Here is a 19480-nt window from a genome sequence, read left to right as displayed (position 1 = left end):
ATGAAATTATATGTTCAATATGAGATGATATGCTGAATATTAAAATGTTACATTTTCTGACTAAAGAGTTTCATAATTAATGAAGTCACACAAACCTCAGAGTTTTGTTTTAGTACCATTGTATCTCTCTTTACTAAATTCATCCCCTTGCCAGTCTCCCCCCAACCAATCAAAGAACTCAAGGGAACAAGGATCCCAGGAATAGTCCTGGGCTCCAAAATCCAGCAACACTACCTCTGGTGGTGTTCTGCTCAGCAGCAAAACAACCCAGGAGCTGTGCTGGGCCAGGTGGCAGAGGTGAGGCAGCCTGTGAGAGAAGATTGTGCTGGTGGGAGGGAATAGTTGCCTTCTTGTTGCTCTCTGTGCTTGACCAGCACTGGGTTAGCTGCAGAGAGCAAGGTAGGAGTCTCTGCCAGCTCACTTGGAGGAATTCCGGGAGAGCCAGTACAGCTTCCCCCCCTCCCCAGTTCTCCAGTGAGCCACAGAGAGCTGCTGGAGGAGACTATGCTGGCTTGCCTGGAAATGCTCCAAGCAAGCCACAGCATGAAGGGAAGTCTCTGTTGGCTTGCTCAGAGCTGCTTTGGGCAAGGCAGCACATCCTCCCTCAGCTCTCCAGCAACCTGCAACTCAGGGCTCCATGCTGGGCTTGAAGAGAGAGTGTGTGTGGGGAGATGGAATTTGCCCTGCTGTGAGTCTCATGGTCCCCAACTTCCTTTTATATAAGGGGCTTGGCATAGAGAAAGTTTTAGCAGTTTACATTAATGCCATAGTGCACAAGAATGCAAGTGGACACCTGTGATGGACTGCAAGGCTTTTAGCTAAGCAGCAAGGAATCAAGATCTGCTAGGACATATTACTGAGAGCTGTAATATCAGACTGCTTAGAATTCAGGAGAAGAGAAGAGAAGAGAAGAGAAGAGAAGAGAAGAGAAGAGAAGAGAAGAGAAGAGAAGAGAAGAGAAGAGAAGAGAAGAGAAGAGAAGAGAAGAGAAGAGAAGAGAAGAGAAGAAAGAAGAAACCGTGTGACGGTTGAGAGGGTCGGGCAGAGCGTTCAGACCGAGAGAGCAAATCTGTGAAGCAGCAGCCAGTTTGAGGGGAAACAGTTGCTACCTGGTTGAGAAAAGACTAGGAATCTGGTAAGCAGAGATTAACATGGAAGTCCAGACTAAGACAGTCTTGGGAACCACAGGAGATATTAGCAGAAGAAACGGGAAAACTCTGTGTATTCTCAGAGTCACGAACAAAATAACTGCATAAGCTGTACCAGTATAACATCTGCCTAGAGTAAACTAAAGTGAAGCATCTTGAACTAAAACAAAAGACTGTCCTGTGCAAATACCCCAATTCCACCTGTGTTTGTGTGAATAAAGATCTATTCTGTTTGTTGTTCAAAAGCTGTGGTGCCTGAATTTCTGAGAAAAATTTATGAACTAAAGACATCAAACCCCCTGAAACAGTGTCAGCCTAAATATAAATCAGCCTAAAGGAGTGTACATTATCAACACGTTTTAAAATAAAGTTTTGTTTTTATTTTGGCAGTGAGCTACCACAAAGATATTTAGTTTCATTTATTACAGCAGCAGTACAGCTGAAGGAAAGAGGGGGGGGAGAAGGTGGATATCACTGTAAAAAAAGTAGTCAGTCAGAAAATCAGACAAAGACTGACCAAGTCTTTAGTCATGAAACAGTTAACATCATAAAATCACATGCTATAACAGGCTGGCCTAGAACCCCGAATAAGAGACTATGCTGTCCCCATGTCTTCCAGCTGTGGATGTTTTAAATATATAGAAGCATCTCAATCAATTGCTTCTGAACATTTCTGCAGATCCTGCTGACAGCAGCAGCAGGTGAATCATCTTGTTGAATTCTGTTTGCTGAATTATAAGACATAGAATAATGCACTGAATAAATTGTCTATAGTCTGTGTAATTTTAATAATTGCATCACACTTTTTGTTCTGAATCCCCTTCAACAAAATCTTTTATATGCGAACAGCTGACCATTCAACTTTGGAGCCTCTGAATCTTTTCCATATATATACAGAGAGTAAGTCCGGAAGGTAGAGTACATCATGTCACAGTACTGCTGTACCTAACAAAATGCCCACAATCTTTTAGTAATAATTCTCCTGTCGTGGTGACAAATCAGTTATTTTCTCCAAGATGGGGAGAGAGATCTGTTGCCTGGAGTCCAGATGGCAGAGAACAGTTCCCCTTGAGGTGGGGTGGGGGGAGGGAGTGAATGCTTTCATCTGGGTGGGTGGGAAGACAGCAAGGGGGGGCACTCACCCAGAGGCCTTTAGTGATACCTTTCCAGGTTGGTGGGAAATCCCTGGAGATTCTGTGGTGGAATCTGAGGAGGACATACAAGTTAGGGCTTCAGAGCGAGGTCTGCCAGACCCAGGTTCTTGCTGTGGAAACTGACTGGGTGATTTCAGACCAGTCACAGACTTCCAGCCTAACCTGCTTCAAAGGATTGTTGTTCAGATCAAAGGGGGGGGGAGAGGAGAATGATGTAAGCTGCTTTGGTCCCCCCCCCCTTGCAATGTCGAGAAAAACAGTGCTTTTCCTATGTAGTGGCTGCAGGGAGGGGGAAGGCAATGGAAAGCTATAGAGGGGACAAAAGAGGGAAGGAGATAGGGTTGCCAACTCCGGGTTAGGAAACTCCTGGAAATTTAAGGGGTGGGGCCTGGAGACGGTGGGGCTTGAGGAGGGATGGGACCTCAGACAGGTACAATGCCATTTCCTCCTAGGGGACCACTGTTGCCAATCTCTAGGTGAGGGCTGGAGATCACTCAGAATTACAACTGCTCTCCAAATGGCACAGATCAGCTCCCATTGAGGTGTGGGGGGAGTAAATGCCTTCAGTGGGTGGGAAGACAGTAAGGGGGGCACTCACCCAGTTCCTCCTTCTAGAGCCCATTGCATTTTTCTTTACAATGGGCCTTACTCCCAATAAAATATATAACAGCCTTACAGTGTCATTTAGTAGAAGCTTCTAGAAACTACACAGGGAGAACTCTGCCTGAGTCAAAGATAGCTAGCTTACAGTATCACAGTATTGAATAGACAACCACTGCACAAAACTGTCCTAGAGAAAGATTCCCTTTCTTCAGAAGGCTGTCATATCCTTCTTATAATTCAAGAGATTAGAAAAAGCCTCCAAAATACATAAGAAGAACCCTGTTGAATCAGGCCAGTGGTCCATCTAGTCCAGCATCCTGTCTCACGCAGAGGCCAACCAGTTCCTTGGGATGGCCAACAACAGGGTATAGAAGTCAATATGCTGCCTCCTGGCTCTAAGATTCAGAGGCTTAGCAATTCTGAATATAGAGGGTCCCCTCAGTCACAATAGCTAGTAATCATAGACAGATTTATCCTCCATTAATCTATCTAATCCACTTTTAAAGCTGTTTATTCTTGTGGCCATCACTACATTCTCTGGTAGTGAATTCCACATTTTAATCACTCCCTGTGTAAAGTGGTGTTTCTTTTTGTCTGTCCTGAACCTACTGCCCATCAGTTTCAATGGATGCCCCTGAATTCTAATATTTTGGGAGAGGGAGAGGAAAAAAATTTGTTGGTCAACTTTCTCCACCACATGCATAATTTTAGAAATCTCTATCAGGTCCCCTCATAGTTGTTTCTTTTATAAATTGAAAAGTCCCATACTTTTCAGTCTTCCGTCATAGGGAAGATGCTTCAACTTCATAATCATCTTGGTTGCCCTCCTCTGTGCTTTTTCCAGTTCTGCAATGTCCTTTTGGAGATGTAGTGACCAAAACTGTACACAATATTGCAAATGAAGCCACACCACAGATCTATATAGGGACATATTGGCCATTTTATTCTCAATCCCTTTCCTAATAATCCGTAACACAGAGTTTGCCTTTTTCACTGATGCAGCGCACTCAGTTGAAACTTTCACCGAACTGAGTATTTACTACAACCCCAAGATTTCCCCCCCCCCATGTCTCAGAAAGTTCAGATCCCGTTAGCCTGGTGGCGAACCTATGGCATGTGTGCCACAGGCGGCACTCAGAGCCCTCTATCTGGGCTTGCACACCATCACCCGTTTTTGCCTCTCCTGCTATCCACACCACCCGTTTTCGCTCCCCCTGCTCCCCCGCCATCCGTTTTCGCCTCTTTCACTTTCCCTGCCACCTGTTTTCACCTCTCTCGCTCTCCCTGCCACCTGTTTTCACCTCTCTCGCTCTCCCTGCCACCTGTTTTTGCCTCTCTCACTCTCCCTGCCACCTGTTTTTGCCTCTTTCGCTCTCCCTGCCACCCATTTTTGCCTCTCTCGCTCTCCCTGCCACCTGTTTTCACCTCTCTCTCTTTCCCCACCACCTGTTTTTGCCTCTCCCGCTCTCCCTGCCACCTGTTTTCACCTCTCTCACTCTCCCCGTCACCGGTTTTCACCTCTCCCACTTTCCCTGCCATCTGTTTTCGCCTCTCCCTCTCCTCCAACTTCCCCTTTTTCTGAACTAAAACCTCAGTATTCAGGTTAAATTGCCGTGTTGGCACTTTGCGATAAATAAGTGGGTTTTGGGTTGCAGTTTCGGCACTCGGTCTCTAAAAGGTTCACCATCACTGGCCTATATACTTGAAGCCAGAATTTTTTGCCCCAATGAGCATCATCTTACACTTACAAACATTAAATTTTATTTGCCACACTGACACCCGCTCACCCAGTTTGTGGAGATCCTCTTGGAGCTCTTCACAATCAATCCCAGTACTCTCCCCTAGTTTCAAATCACTGATTAATAAATTAAATATTACCGTCCCCAACAGTGATCCTTGTGGGACCCCACAGCAAGGGATGGGCATGAACCAGGAAAATTAGATTTGTCCCAGTTCATGAAGTCACACAAATCTCTCCATTTACCAAACCGGTTTGGTTCATAAGAAGGTTTGAGATCTGACATAAAGTTAAAAAATGAATATATTTAACTTTCAAGTAAGAGGAAGAAGATATTGGATTTATATCCAACTCTCCACTCCGAATTTCAGAGTCTCAGAGTGGCTCAATCTCCTTTATCTTCCTCCCCCACAACAGACAGCCTGGGAGGTGAGTGGGGCTGAGAGGGCTCTCACAGCAGCTGCCCTTTCAAGGACAACCTCTGCCAGGGCTATGGCTGACCCAAGGCCATTCCAGCAGATGCAAGAGGAGGAGTGGGGAATCAAACCCGGTTCTCCCAGATAAGAGTCCGCACACTTAACCACTACACCAAACTGGCTTTCTATGATTAGAAATTATTAACAGACCTACAGAAACTATTGTGATTGCTGATGAAATTATAGTATAAGCGAACTGTGCTATAGCGGAATTATATAAAATCATGATGATATATGCCCCTGACCTCCTTTCCCTCCCTCCCTTTCCCCTTTCCTAATTAAACTCAATTAGATATTTGAGACCTTTGCTCCTTCCTTTCTGCAATCAATCAATCAATCCGGCCAATGACCAGTACAAGTCAAAAGCAATAACTATTCAGTAAAACATTTAAGAGTAAAATTGGTCTAAATATAATAGGAATATCTTTAAGATTTAGAAAAAATAATACATTAAAACAGTGAAAATGGGTTAAGTATATGTAATGAGATAAACAGCCAATATCCCTTATCTGATTATGTCAATAAAAAAAACATTCTGATACTCAAATAAGGGATATTGCTGTTTATCTCATTACATATACTTAACCCATTTTCACTATATTTAAATCTATTCTTTTTTTCTAATGGCAAACTAGAATGATGTTTATAATGTACAGAATGATGTTCATAATGTATGTTACATGTTAAAAAGTAAATTAGGTGGATAAGAACATCACTAGGAAATACATATCCTTTTGTTTTACCTAGACTTGTAGAAAGAGCAATTAACAGGCAACTGTTATTACCTTTTATTCGTTTCCCATACAAACGCTATCCAGACCAAATAGTCTTTCAATTTGTTTATTACACTACTTTGCCATTGGATCCTAACTTTGCATCATATTACATTCTTAACCACAACCCACCAGCTTTATGTAAGTTCTGTTCACTGGACCCCATTCCCTTGTCTGAAGAAGTATGCATGCATACGAAAGCTTACATTCTGAATAATTTTTGCTGATTTTAAAGGTGCTACTTGACTCCTACTTTGTTCTACTGCAGGAGTGTCAAACATGCATTCTGGGAGCCGAATCAGGCCCTCGGAGGACTCCTATCAGGCCCCTAAGCAACTGGCTGTCATCTGCTTCCTTCTCCCTCTCTCTTGCTTCCTTCTGCATAAGAGAATGCTTTGCCAGGCTTGCTCAACTGCACAGGAGCTACAGAGCAAAACCTCTATTTTCTCCATTGGCTGAGGCTCCTCCCTTGGGGGAAAAGTAGGGGGGGAGACAGAGCTTGTTTTTCCAGGCTCTCTCAATCACATAGCAAAGCTACTGAGCCAAGCCTCTCTTCCTTCTATTGGCTGAGGCCCTCCCCCCAGTCCCCTGGGGAAGGAAGGAAAGAGCCAGAGCTTCCTTTGCCCAGTTCTGTGGATCTATGGGAGAAATACAAAGAAAGCACCTTTAAGACCAACAAGTGCTAATGTTTTAAGTTTTTAAAAATATAAATATATTTGATTGTGTTTGTCTGTATCCTTTATAAAGTTCATATCCCTGCTACCTAATCTTAAATGTTAGATCCCGCCCTCATCACAAATGAGTTCGACACCCCTGACCGCTTCAGACCAACACAGCTGCCCATCTGGATCTATCTGCATTCAATACAGTTAAAAGAACAAATAATCCAGTAATATTGTTTCATGGGCCTTTAAAGTGCCTTTAAGCAAGTCTTTACAGAAGGCTACCAACAGAAAACTTGCTGTAGGGGGAAAAAGACAGCCATACTAATGGATTATTTGTTATCAGCTATTCAGAGGGTGTGAAACCATGTGGGCAGGATAACAATTTCCAAAATAAATACTGAAAAATGCAAAACAATATCCAATAAAAGGAATCTGAGCTATTAATATACTGCAAGTTTTAGGGAAATAAGAATTATTGAGGAGTTGACACTACTTGACTAACAGTGCCTTTCCCCAAGTATGTTTAGGATATATATGGACTAGTAAGACAGAAAGGAGTGAAATATATATTTCACTCCTTTCTGTCTTCCTAGTCCAGTCTTCCTATATATATTTGCGGGGGGGGGGGGGGGACAACAGAGAAAGCCTTAGTCTTGTGATATCATAGCTGCATAGCCGTGTTGGTCTGCAGTAAAAAGAGCTACATTCAAGTCCACTAGCACCTCAAAGGTCAACAAGATTTCAAGGGTATAAGATTTCAAGAGTCAAAGCTCCCTTCACCAGGTATCTCAAAAAGGGAACTTTGATTCTCAAAATCCTGTAAATCTTGTTGGTCTTTAAGGAGCTACTGGACTCTAATCTAGCTCTTAATCTTGGATATCATGTGACTCACACTGCTAGCACAGCAGCATAGAACTTGAACTGCAAACCCTAGTCTGATCTTTAAAATCCTAACATTTTAGTTGTGTTATATCCCATGAAAATGTTCAATCACCACAACCAGTCTATTTGTTATGTATTAAAATTAAAATACAAACATGCAAAGAAATGTTGTACATTGAATACTCACAATTATCTAGAACAAAGATAATATGAAATGTGTTTTGCAAGGGTTCATGTAGTAACAGTGGTAACACTCTTAACAGTAGTCTTGAAAAACAGTATTTCAGCTACAGCTCCTTCCAGTAGCCATTCCAAGAGACCAAAAGGAATATTTGTGAGATGGTAAATACATTAAATGCTGTGATACTGTTCCTTAATCATATAGCAGATTTACTGAAACAAAAACTACAGAGGCTGTGTACGTAAAAGGTAGATCACTAGTATTCACAATGCAGCCCACAGTCCTCATTAATACTAGTTGAACAACTCCTTCTTGCAGACTTCATGACAAGTACCATAGATCTTACAGTAGTGAAGCTTACTAGCATTAAAGAATCTCTCTTTCATACAATGTTTTGCTTACTTTGCATTCCTTTAATTTTTATTGATTGAATTAAGCACAATAAATAATTCCTTTATTTCTATGCACTACTAAAGAAAGATTAGCAAAATGTAATGTTTGGGATCCTGCTGAGAATTTTCACAGATGATTTGAACAGGAATTTTCACTCGTCCAGGACAGCTCAAAACACACCCTGAAATACTGGTCTCAGGGGACCCCCCACCCCAGGAATAATTTCAGGGAAAGTTAGAGATGTCCCATGGGATGGGGTGAAATCAGCAGAAATCCCTCCCCATAACTGCACAAATTCCACACAAGATCCAAGTCAACATCTTATATAATCTTTGAACATGTATCATCACATAATGTATAGTATTTTCAACTATTATGACATATAATCTGTTTTTATTTACTTCATTTGTACCCTGCTTTTCTCCCCAGAGACCCAAGGCTGCTTATATCATTCTCCTCACTTGCATTTTATCCTCACAACCACCCTATAAAATAGGTTAGGTTGAGAGTGTGTGACTGGCCCAAGGGCACCAAACAAGCTTCCCTGTTACGTGGGGATTCAAACCCAGGTTTCCCAGATACTTGTCTGACCCTCTTAACCACTACACCACACTGCCTCAAAACAAACTGAATTAACAGTTCATGGAATGGCGGAAATTAACCCTGAAGTCAAAAATTCTGAAAACTGTGGCAGTGTGTGTATGTAAGCGCGCACACACACGTTTATAATACTTAAGAGAGTTACTGCAGAGTTACAAATAATCAAGGTATCAAGTCTATGAAAAACAACTTGAGATATTACAAGATTTTGATTCTACACTGGTTCCAACAGAGCAGTTGATGGTTCTCTTTTCTGGCTACAATAATAACAGAAATAATTGGCTAGAGTGTAGCAGTTTTCAGAACTGGGCTTCATAGCTGTTCACAACGAACTTAAGAAAAATAAGCAACACTGAAAAGCCAATGTCATAACATCCATATGAAAACAGAAATCCATAATGTATGCACTAGAAACACTATTCTATGTATTGATAAGGTCACTTTTAGAGGTGTAGCCAATCTTCTTCACAAGAAAAAAAATCTACAGATGGTTTAAGAATCCATGAAAAACAAAAATAAAGTTATAAAAAAGCTATGATTTCTGAACATATTTACTTAAAAAAACTTTTTAAAAGCTAAAGACATTAGACCCACTAAAGCCTAATACTTCTAGACATCATCCTAAACCACAGAAATAATGTGGTACAGAGTTTCTGCCACACTTACCATTCAGCCGTGTCTGCCTGTTTGCTCTTACTCGGAGAAAGGTCTGTGGGAGGGGCGAGGGAAGGACAAAGAAAAAGTGCATTAGGATCTTGCCAGTGAGAATACAGTAAAATGATTTATTTCATTCTTGTAAATAATGTTGAAGCAGACCTGAATAAAAGAAACATACACCAACACCATCTATCACACAAATCCACTTTTCCTGGAATACTTCCCTTTGCTTTCTTTGTTCAAACCAATAACACCACTAAATTCTACCAATTTCCTCCAACCAATACAGAAAAAACAGCATTTCCTCTTCCTGACATTAAGCCTAAGCATGAGGATTCCCTTCCTGAAAACCAGGACTACTTAACCAACCCGCCCCCCCCCCCCTTCTTCCTACACCACAAGCACTCAGCAAACACCTATAAGCAGACCAATATGCTCTGTAAAATAACCCATCCTACTCTGGTCAGTTCTCCTCCCCCCCCCCCCCGATCTAAATGATAAGTTCTCATCCTGTCAAAAGAATGCCCCTCCCATTATTATAAAATACCCCCTCCCCCTCAAAGTTTATCGTTTAGATGTAAACAGAGCACTCCCGTCTCAAGGTGGGCGGCCCAACCCCTGGTTTGGAGGTAAACAAACCCCACTCCCTCTCGTAGTTATAACCAGCTTTCTCACAAGAACGCCCCTTCCCCTCATATGTGCCCCGCCCGCACCTCCTCCCGGCCACCGGGCTCTCTCCTCTCGCTCTGCATGTCCGGGGATGCGAGCGGATGCAGGCAACGGCCCCGGCACCTGCAATCAGATCCCAACAACAGCGGCCGCCGCCATGTTTGTTTCAATCATGTGACGAGACGTCGCTGCGGCCTGCGCAGGGTGAGAGTTCAGTAGGAAGAAGTCGTTCTCATAGCAACCGCCAGGCTTATAGCGGTTTGGAATTCGGCGCCTCTCTTACAAAAATATTAAGATCCCTTTTTCCGTCTGAGGCTTGACAATGTCCTTAAACCATCTCCGAAGCAACACTGGGTCGCCACATGGTCCGAACTCCAGAGACGTAGCTGTTGGCCCGCGACCCCATAACTTAGCAGCTGGGCAACATAACCAGCCCTTTCCTCTTAGGAGCGACTCCTCTCTTCAGAGAGCTTTGGGATTGCCCTCGCCTTTAACTGTCATCTGTACTTTGTGGCGGTGCACAGAAGAATTTTGTCTGGTGTGACTTCTGTCGCAGTAGCATTGTAGGGGAGAGAAGATGCACCAGGTAAAATTCTCCCTTTTGTGCAACTGATTAAAGATATAGGAGTGCTTTCAGGATCTAAACCTGTGACAGCTCTACTGTAACTACCTAGATTTTGGCAAAGGAAGCCAGTGCCAACTCGCTGTTCCAAGGTAACCTTATTTGGAATATTAAGAAGCCTATAAAAGAATAGCAGTGATAGAGATAATTACCAAGAATTTACAATCCAGAAGCATTTCAAGAAGCTAGCTCCTTACACAGGTTGCAGTAAACTGGAAATGCGGTCTCTTTTTATAACATATCTCCTTTCAAAAATATGTCTCTTGTTACTGTAGTACCAAATGCTTTAGATTTTCTTGGACATAATAACTGGAGTATCCAAAAAATTGAGAGTGTACAGGAGGAGGTCTTAAAAACAACCAGTGTGTGTAAAGCACTTTTCTAAATATGCTAGTTCAGTAATCATTTAGGTTTAAGCAATCTGGACAGAGTCTGTGAGAGCATTCAGCTCTGATGAACAGCTCTCCAAAGAACAATATGGAGATAAATGTATTTCCAAGTACAAAATTGTAATAAATAATTATATAACTATATTATTTTATAGCTTTGAACTCAGTGACTGCAAGAATAAGTCTGGCCTTTAGGCTGCTAGCCAATGTCCAGGTCCTGCATACATTTAGGGAAGGGCTTCGATTTAATCTGATAAGTAATCCTGTTGAAGCCATCAAGACTATCCAAGTGTTTAAAGTCAAATGTGTGACAGTGTTGCAGGTCTGAGACCTCAACTGCAAACTCCCCCCAACCCTTTAAAATCCATAAGCATCGTCAAATGTTTCCTAGACCTCCAAATTATTTCATTATATGCATTCTTACAGTTTTTCTCTGTAAGTCTAATTTTGTATATCAGAGAGGACTGCAATACTTTACAGTCTTATTTTTTAAAAATAATGCAGGGGATAAGATCTATGCAGTTCTTTCTGTCTTTCTTATAGCTGCCTTGATGTTACTCTTGCATAAAATCACCCTAGTGGCAAAGTTTGTCTCATACAATCACAGATACTAAGTTGTAGGCTGCAGTCCTAAGGACAATTACCAGAGCATGTCACATTAAATTCAAGTAGGATTTATTTCAGTATACTTGCTTAGAATTGTTAATTCTTTTCCTACTTACATTCACTCTAGTACACAGAGAAGAATAACAGCTATATTTAAGACAGATATACACAGATGTAGGTACTGCTTGAGTTTGAACGGGGAAAATAAAGCATATTTTTGGGATCCTTTCCAAGCTTCTGCTCTCCATAACTTTTTCTTACCAATATCATTACATGCCAAGTCCACACTGATTTTAAGGTACATTCTGCAATCACCTTACACTCCTAATCAACTGCCATTAACATTTTACAGATATTGAAATAACTAGGATGCTGAAATTGTAGTAAAATACATATTACTGAGTTTTTGAGGACAGAGTTAAAAAGTCTGCTTGCTTCAGACTGCTTGCTTCAAGCAGTCTCGGCTGGCAGCTTCGTTCTAGTACGCTGAGCCTGCTATGTGAGTGTTTTATTAACCTCTTGTTTAGAAGCTTTATTCACATTATCGGATGCACTTGAGTTGCCAACGGACTATTCCTCAGTGACTCTAGCAAGAACCAGGCACATCACAATTTACTAGTCTTCCTCTTTCTGGGTGCAAAATGCTGTAACGTATCTTAGAGTTTAGGGGGTACTACAGGGAATTCTTTCACACTCCACTGTTTAAGCACATCTTCCAAGAATATTTGTGTTAAGAATTTGAGTTGAAAGACTGAAGAACAGGGCTTATAAAAACTAGCCAGCACAAACCTGAAAAGCATGTATTTTGTGCGACCCAATATATACCTGAAGCAAAATGAGTGTGTGTAATAAAAGGCAGATAATGCTTCAAGTCATTTTTAGTGATCACACTATGAAACATTAGCAATATTTGTGGAAGCTGAAGTTATTGTGTACCAGTATATTTCTAGAAAAAGTGATAGCCTATATACTCTGCTAAAGGTAGGATATAAATGTACCAAATGAGAATGCTCCCCCCACCCCGCTCTGGGATCCAACTACCTAGAAACATAGTAAGATCTGATTTTAATGGGTTTTTATGCAAGCAAATTGTACTCTTATGAAGCTGCTGCACTCTATTTACTGCCCAAAAGCCTGGTCTGGAATACTGAGGCCTGTCTGTCCAGTGCTGAGCATCTTCATTTCATATGTAGTACAGTGAAAGGAGTTCTCCATATTGTCTAGGATCCGATCTACATTGATTTCTGTAGAAACATGCTTACACACTTCTTAACTGGCACTATTTCCGCCCTCTTTTTAAAAAATAAACAGTCATGTCATTAATCCTATTTAAACACCGGGAAGACTGGAAAGAAAGGACATGAAGTGAAAATTCCATTTTCAAAAGCTGTGCTGCCATCCATATGTTACTTTTAAAAAAAGTTTATTGCAGCCAAAACAACTTCAAACATCTCTTTTCACCTACCTGCATCTCTGCTTTCCTTCATGCCTACTACTCAACTACTCTGACTTTAGCATTTCCCTAACTTGATCATTAAAATAATATAACTGTCAGATCTCAGTTACAATCAAATCTGTTCCCTTTATTTTCTGCTTAATGCCACAAAGATATCTGTATTAGGGTCAACTGCTGCTGCACATGTTATTGGAGTCCCATTATTAGAACTCACAACATGGTTTAGGGACCTATAAAGCAGGTGATGTGTACCTGATATGGATTAGGGTCCAGTGCTAGGGAAGACGGTTTTAACTTGATCTTACCCACATCACTTCCCCAATTGAAAATTTCTCCCTGGGCCACTTTTAGCCCTGATATCAAAACAAAAAAAAGGAGGGGGGTATCTGCTTTCTCTAACAGAGGCACAAGTAGTTGGTCAAGGGGAATTTTAAATTAGAGAAACAATGCAGGGATCTGAAAGCATTAAAACAAATTTCTTCCACAGCCCAATTCACATTAGAGGCCCTATAGCTACATTGTAGCGCCAAAGAACACACTGGGAGTGCCAGTCAAAGAATTCACACATCATGTATTGTTTGAGCCTTTGCTTGCTCATTTTAATAAAATATAAGTGGGAACATATAACACTTCATTAAAACCTGTACATAAAGTTAGTAATGTTGCATTTCCCTTATCTGAAGATGCACACAAAAGCTCACACCTTTAATAAAACTTTGTTGGTCTTAAAAGTGCCACTGGAGTCTAACTTTATTCTACAACACAAAGGGCTATTCGAGAAGGGAACTGTCCCTTCAACACTAGTTCAAAAAGCAGGGGCGAAGTTTCTGAGCAGATTTGATCTGTTTTCCATGTTACATCCAGTCACAAATATCTGTTAGCAAGTTTGCCTGAACAGTTCAACTTGCTTTTTTCTATCACAAAGTGTACTTGACACACTATCCGTGAGACAGCAGGATCATTTGGCTGTCGAAGTTATTCACTCCCCCACCCGTGGTAATATTGGTGGATGTGACTTAATGAAGACACCTCAGCTGACTGATCCATATTTTGTACACAGGCAAGACTTTGGGAGCTGTATGCTATAATGCAAAAGAAATAGCATCAGAGAGCAAAATAATTCTTATTCCAAACACTATAGGTAAAGCCATAGTCAGACACAACTTTTCAGCTCTGTATGTTTATGCTGAGTTCAATAGGGCTTATTCCCCCTAAGTGTTCATAGGACTGTACCCTTAGAATAAGCTAAATACATAAGTGCAACCAGGGCTTTTTTTATGGAAAAAGAGGCACTGGAGCTCTCAAGAGGGAAATGAAGGAGAAGCACACAGGTGCCCCTCATGAACTTTTAAACATGTTTTGAGAATTTTGTTTCCGCAAAGAATTCCAGAACTCCATTTTGTCACACTCACACACACAGAAAGAAAGAGAGAGAGAGAGCCCTGAATGCAACTATGTACTAATATACCTAGACTGCAATCCTGAAACATTTTCCTGGGAATAAGTCCCACTGAATAAAATGGCACTTCATATCTAGGATTGTTTATTTGCATTTTGAAGAGAGAAGGAAATCCTGATGTTTGGGTACTCCTACAATTCCTGGAGGCAGGATATTAGGTCATTTTCTTTCTGCTCCCGAGGAGAGGAATGCCACCATCTTCAGTTCTTTTTCTTCTTTCTTTGCACGTGCAGGACTCAGAGGCACTCCAATTACCTTTTGGCTAATTCCTTTTTGGTCATTCTTTCCCTTGTGTTTCCAACTCTCAGTCTACCCAGTGCAAAAACTCAGGCAACAGAGGCAACAGACCTCACCCCACAGTGCACCTGATACTGGACCTCCACCTTTGGGGGGGAAAGACTTCAACTTTTCTGGCAAGGTTACATCATTGGGTTTGTCTCTTCCCCTGCACAAGCATTTCTGATAGTTCCCTCATTTCAAGAAGCTTGCAAAACTACATTGTACTTAAGAAGCCATCTATGATCTCATAGAGATTGCCACCATAGAGTCTGTTACCTTGAATCAAAAACATTTAATCCATCTTTTTTACTGTTCCCAAAAAAGAACCAGGATTGGAGTTATACAAAAAATTCAAAATGGAGACACTAAAGTTGACTGTGGAGGCAATTACATCAGAGACTTCATAACATCCATAGACCTCAAAGAGGCCTACCTAAATATCCCCATTTCCCCCCTCCCATATTAAGTACCTCCACTTTGCTTGGAGAAGGGATCACTACCAGTTCAGAGTCCTGCCTTTTGGAGCAGCATCAACTCCAAGGATGGTCATGAAGGTGATGGTTGCCTTTTTAGCAAGGCTCAGATCCCAGGATATCTACCTGCATCCCTATCTGGATGACCTTCTCATCAGGTCTCCCTCAGCAGAGAAGGCATCCCAGGACATGCAGTCCACTACTCAGCATCTGTCATCACAGGACTTCCTCATCGACATCACAGAGTCTGTTGACCCCATTATAGTTTGTGATTTACTTAGGAGTGACCGTGGAGACTGTAAGAAGCAGCAAAGGTAAAAATGTGTAGCAAATCTGGTCATTGTCTCAAGGCTGATGGGCCTAAGGGTTCTGACCAGCTTCTGGGCTCCTTGATTGCAGCCAATGCCACAGTCCCACGGGCTTCAGCACATTCCAGGGACCTTCAGTGGTTCTTAAATCTTCACCAACATATTGCCCTCAAGTGCCACTTGAGACTGGATAACTAATCCACAGTTGCGGAATTGGTGGATTGTCTCTTCGCATTTAATCACAAAGAGATCCATCCAGAAATGGACTGACTACCACAGACGCAAGTCTCTTGGGCTGGGGAGCCCACTACTTTCTGGGTCAGCTCCAAGGAACACAGTCCGTCTCAGAACAACAAAGCAACTATTTCCTGGAATTCAGAGCGATTTTTCTTGTGCTAAAATTCTTCCTAAAAGCATCTCAGCACCTTCATGTTTGAATTCAAACAGACGCCACCACAGCCCAGGCTCACATCAGGGAGGCATGCAAACCTGGAAGCTCCAACAGGAAGTGAGCTTGATCATGAAGTGGTCAGACATTCACCTCATCTTTCTGAGTGGAATACATTGAAGGTGCCTCCAATACCCAGGTTGATTGGCTCAGTCAGTCTCATCTGGACAAGGGGAGCAGTCCCTGCTTCAAGTCCTATTTTAACAATTGACGTGTTGGTTTGGTCTGCTCTGTGTAGACCTCTCAACATGAAGAGTGCCCTTTTCTATTCCCGTTACAACTATCCACAAACAGAAGAGCACAGCGCAGTTATTTTAGGGTGCTGCTTCAACTGAACTACCTGAGGAGAGACTCCCAAAGTACTAGTGATTTCGCTCTTAGTTTTTTTTTTAATCTGGGAAGTTTTTTTCCCAGATAAAATCTTGAAGCTCTGCCAGGACCCTGCCTCCAGTTTGAATGCACTTAGCAATAGGGAGGTTCTGTTGGGTTTATCTGGTCCTTTTCTGGATCAGTTCAGCCAGCTCTTGATGTTGGAAGTGGACAGGATCCTGAATGCTATGAGAGTAACAACTTGCTAGTTAGATCTTTGCCCCTCTTGGCTGATTAAATCTAGACAAGAGGTGACAGGAAGCCCTCTGAGACAGATTGTTGATTTGTTTCTCAGGGGTGCTTCCCTAGTTCCTCAAAGGAGCCATTTTCAACCATTGTTTAAAAAAGTCTTCCTTGGATAAAAAAGAACTAGCCAATTACCACCCAGTGTCAAGTTTACCATTCCTGGAAAAGGTGATTGAGAAAGCAATCACTGAACAGCTTCAGGTCTTTTTGGGTGAGACGTCACACTCAATCCATACCAGTCCAGTTTCAGGTCTTTTTGGGACAAAGACAGCCCCTATAGTTCTTCTGGATTACCACAGCTGCAGTTGGCTTGAGGTAGTTCTGCTCTTCTGATCTTCTTGTACCTTTCTGCAGCATTTGATATAGTGGACCACTCTCTTTTGGTCCATCACCTGGCCTCCCTGGAGATTTTTGATACTGCCTTATCTTGATTCACCTCATTTCTCTAGGGATGTAGTCAGAAGGTGTTCTTCAGGGGCAGGGGGGTCTTCTGTCTGGGGTCTGTGGGGTACCCCAGGGATCAGTCCTGTCTCTGATGTTGTTTAACATTTTTATTTGTCCTCTAGCAGAGCTCAGCAGGATATTTTGGGTTGGTTGCCACTGCCACTAGTATGCTGATTACACCTAGCTCTTCTTGAGAGCCAGTTTGGTGTAGTGGTTAAGTGCATGGACTCTTATCTGGGAGAACTGGGAGTTTGATTCCCCGCTCCTCCACATGCATCTGCTGATGTGACCTTGAGTCAGTCACAAGTTCTCACAGAGCTGTTCCTCTCATGAGCAGTTTCTGTCAGAGCTCTCTCAGCTCCACCAACCTCACAGTGTCTGTTGTGGGGAGGGGAAGAGAAAGGAGATTGTAAGCCACTCTGAGACTCCTTTGGGTAGTGACGGGCGGGATATGAATCCAATCTCTTCCTCCTCCTCCTCCTCCTCCTGTTGGATAAACAATGGCTCTCTTTTCTCTGACTCAGTGCCTGGATGGTTGAGGCAGAGCTGGCTGAAAGTTAATCTGTCCAAGACTGAAGTGATATGTCTGGCTAAGACTGGCTTGTGAAGGGGATTGCTTCCAATTCTGGATGGGGTCCAGCTCTCATTAGTGGACTCCTTGAAGTATCTGGGGATCTGGCTGGATGCCACTCTTTCCTTGGACAAGCAGTTGACCACAACTGCAAAGCAAGCTCTTTTCTATACTAGGCCTGTCAGCTGGTTCCCTATTTGTCTTGGCTGGACCTGGCCACTGTGATTCATGCCATGGTCACCTCCATAATAGACTACTGCAATTTGCTGTATGCAGGGCTGCCCTTGAAGTTGCTTGGGAGACTTCAATTTGTCAAAAATGCAGCTGTCAGGCTTCTGATTGAAACATCTTGACCTTCACACATACAACCCATCTTAAAGCAGCTGCGTAAATTGCCTATTGGCCTCCAGGTCAAATCCAAGGTGCTGTTTTTAACCTTTAAAGCCCTAAATGGTATTGGACCACCATACCTGAGGGACTGCCTCTCCCCTTATGACTTCCCTCAGCTACTGTGGTTGTCATCTTGCAGCCTACTGGTATTACCAGGCACTTGTGTCACACATTTGGTGTCTACCAGGGTGAGGGCTTTTTCAGTCATAGCCCCATCCCACTGGAATGCCCTTTCAGATGAGACCCAGGCCCTGCAGGACCTCCCTAGGTTCTGCAGGGCCTGTAAAGCTGAACTTTTTCATTAGGCCTTTCCCAGTTGAGCTTATTTCTGGACCTTAATGTTGGATCCACTGTTATCAGTTGTGTTTGGTTTTTTATACTTTGTGTTTTCATATTGCTTTAACTATTTTTATTATGTCTGATTTATATTGTTGTGAACCACTCTGAGCCCCACTTTGAGGGGGAGGGGTGGTATATAAATTGAAATAATAAAACAAATAAATAAAAAAGACAGATGCACTCCTGATGGCTGGCTGGCTGGCTTACTGTATGCCTTCCCTCAGATCCAGATGATCTCCAGGGCTCTGAACAAACTCAAGTGGTAGAGAAGTGATTTTCCTGGCTCCACATTGAGGCAAGGAGTGAAGACTATGCTGGCAAGCCGATGACTGTCAACAGAAAAAAATCTACATCTGTACCTGGAAGGCCTTCAGCTGGTGCTGAAGAATGTGCAATGTGGTATAAATTAACTGAATAAATTAACCAAATAAGAGTTCGATTGAGATGGATGTCCCCACCATGCTTTCCTTCCTACAAGACAGACTTAGGTGTTAGCCTTAGAGCTAATATGCTCTGTAGGTAGGTAATGGCTTTGGTCTCAGTTCTACCTCCAGTTGTGGGCAGTCATCCTAGCCGTCAAGTATTTCCTCAGAGGAGAAGCACTTTCCAACCCACCAGAAGTTCAACATTTACCTTCCTGGAGACTTCATATGATTCTCCAAGCATTTACAAAACCTCTGTTTGAGCCACTACGTAAAGCATCACCAGAGGTCATTTTGTAGAAAAAAAGGTGGAGGAGCTCATCCAGGAATAGTTATTTGGCTGCACCTACTAGTCAATGGACAAGGTGGGAAGGAGGAGGTGGAACTCTTAGAAAGGTTCAGGAGCTGTGCTGCTGGAAGTTCCCACTGAATCCAAGGCCTGGGCATCACTCAGGTTCCTTATGCTTATGGTGCTGTTGCTTATGGCACTACCTCACCAGATACATCCCAGGAGATCTATCTATAGCTAAGACTTCTGCATTTTGCAGAAGGATGTGCTGTTCTTCCATCTGGATCCTTTGATTATCTCAAAGATTAATTTTGAATTCTACAGTTCTCAGGTGGTGTACCTCCTGTCCCAATCCATAGTGCCCCAAGGAGAATTATTGGCATACCTTGGATGTGAAAAAGCCCTACATACATATATCCAGTATACAGTTT

General features: G+C 42.4%; 1 protein-coding gene across 6 annotated transcripts in view; it reads right to left on the bottom strand.

The window, feature by feature from the left end:
* The window catches only part of RNF220 (ring finger protein 220), a 537115-nt gene that overhangs the window by 98412 nt on the left and 419223 nt on the right, over nucleotides 1-19480 (bottom strand). For 5 of the 6 annotated variants that reach the window (XM_060231695.1, XM_060231698.1, XM_060231697.1 and 2 more), the window contains one exon: nucleotides 9280-9322. In XM_060231695.1, the coding sequence (XP_060087678.1) occupies nucleotides 9280-9322 (43 nt within the window). Of the gene's footprint in view, nucleotides 1-9279; nucleotides 9323-9983; nucleotides 10163-19480 lie in introns of those variants that run through there. The other variant, XM_060231701.1, reaches the window with a different exon arrangement.

Source organism: Heteronotia binoei, chromosome 2 (genome assembly GCF_032191835.1).
Source record: "Heteronotia binoei isolate CCM8104 ecotype False Entrance Well chromosome 2, APGP_CSIRO_Hbin_v1, whole genome shotgun sequence".
Lineage (NCBI taxonomy): Eukaryota > Metazoa > Chordata > Lepidosauria > Squamata > Gekkonidae > Heteronotia > Heteronotia binoei.
The sequence above is the reverse complement of the archived record's forward strand: the minus strand, read 5'-3'. Positions and strand labels throughout refer to the sequence as shown.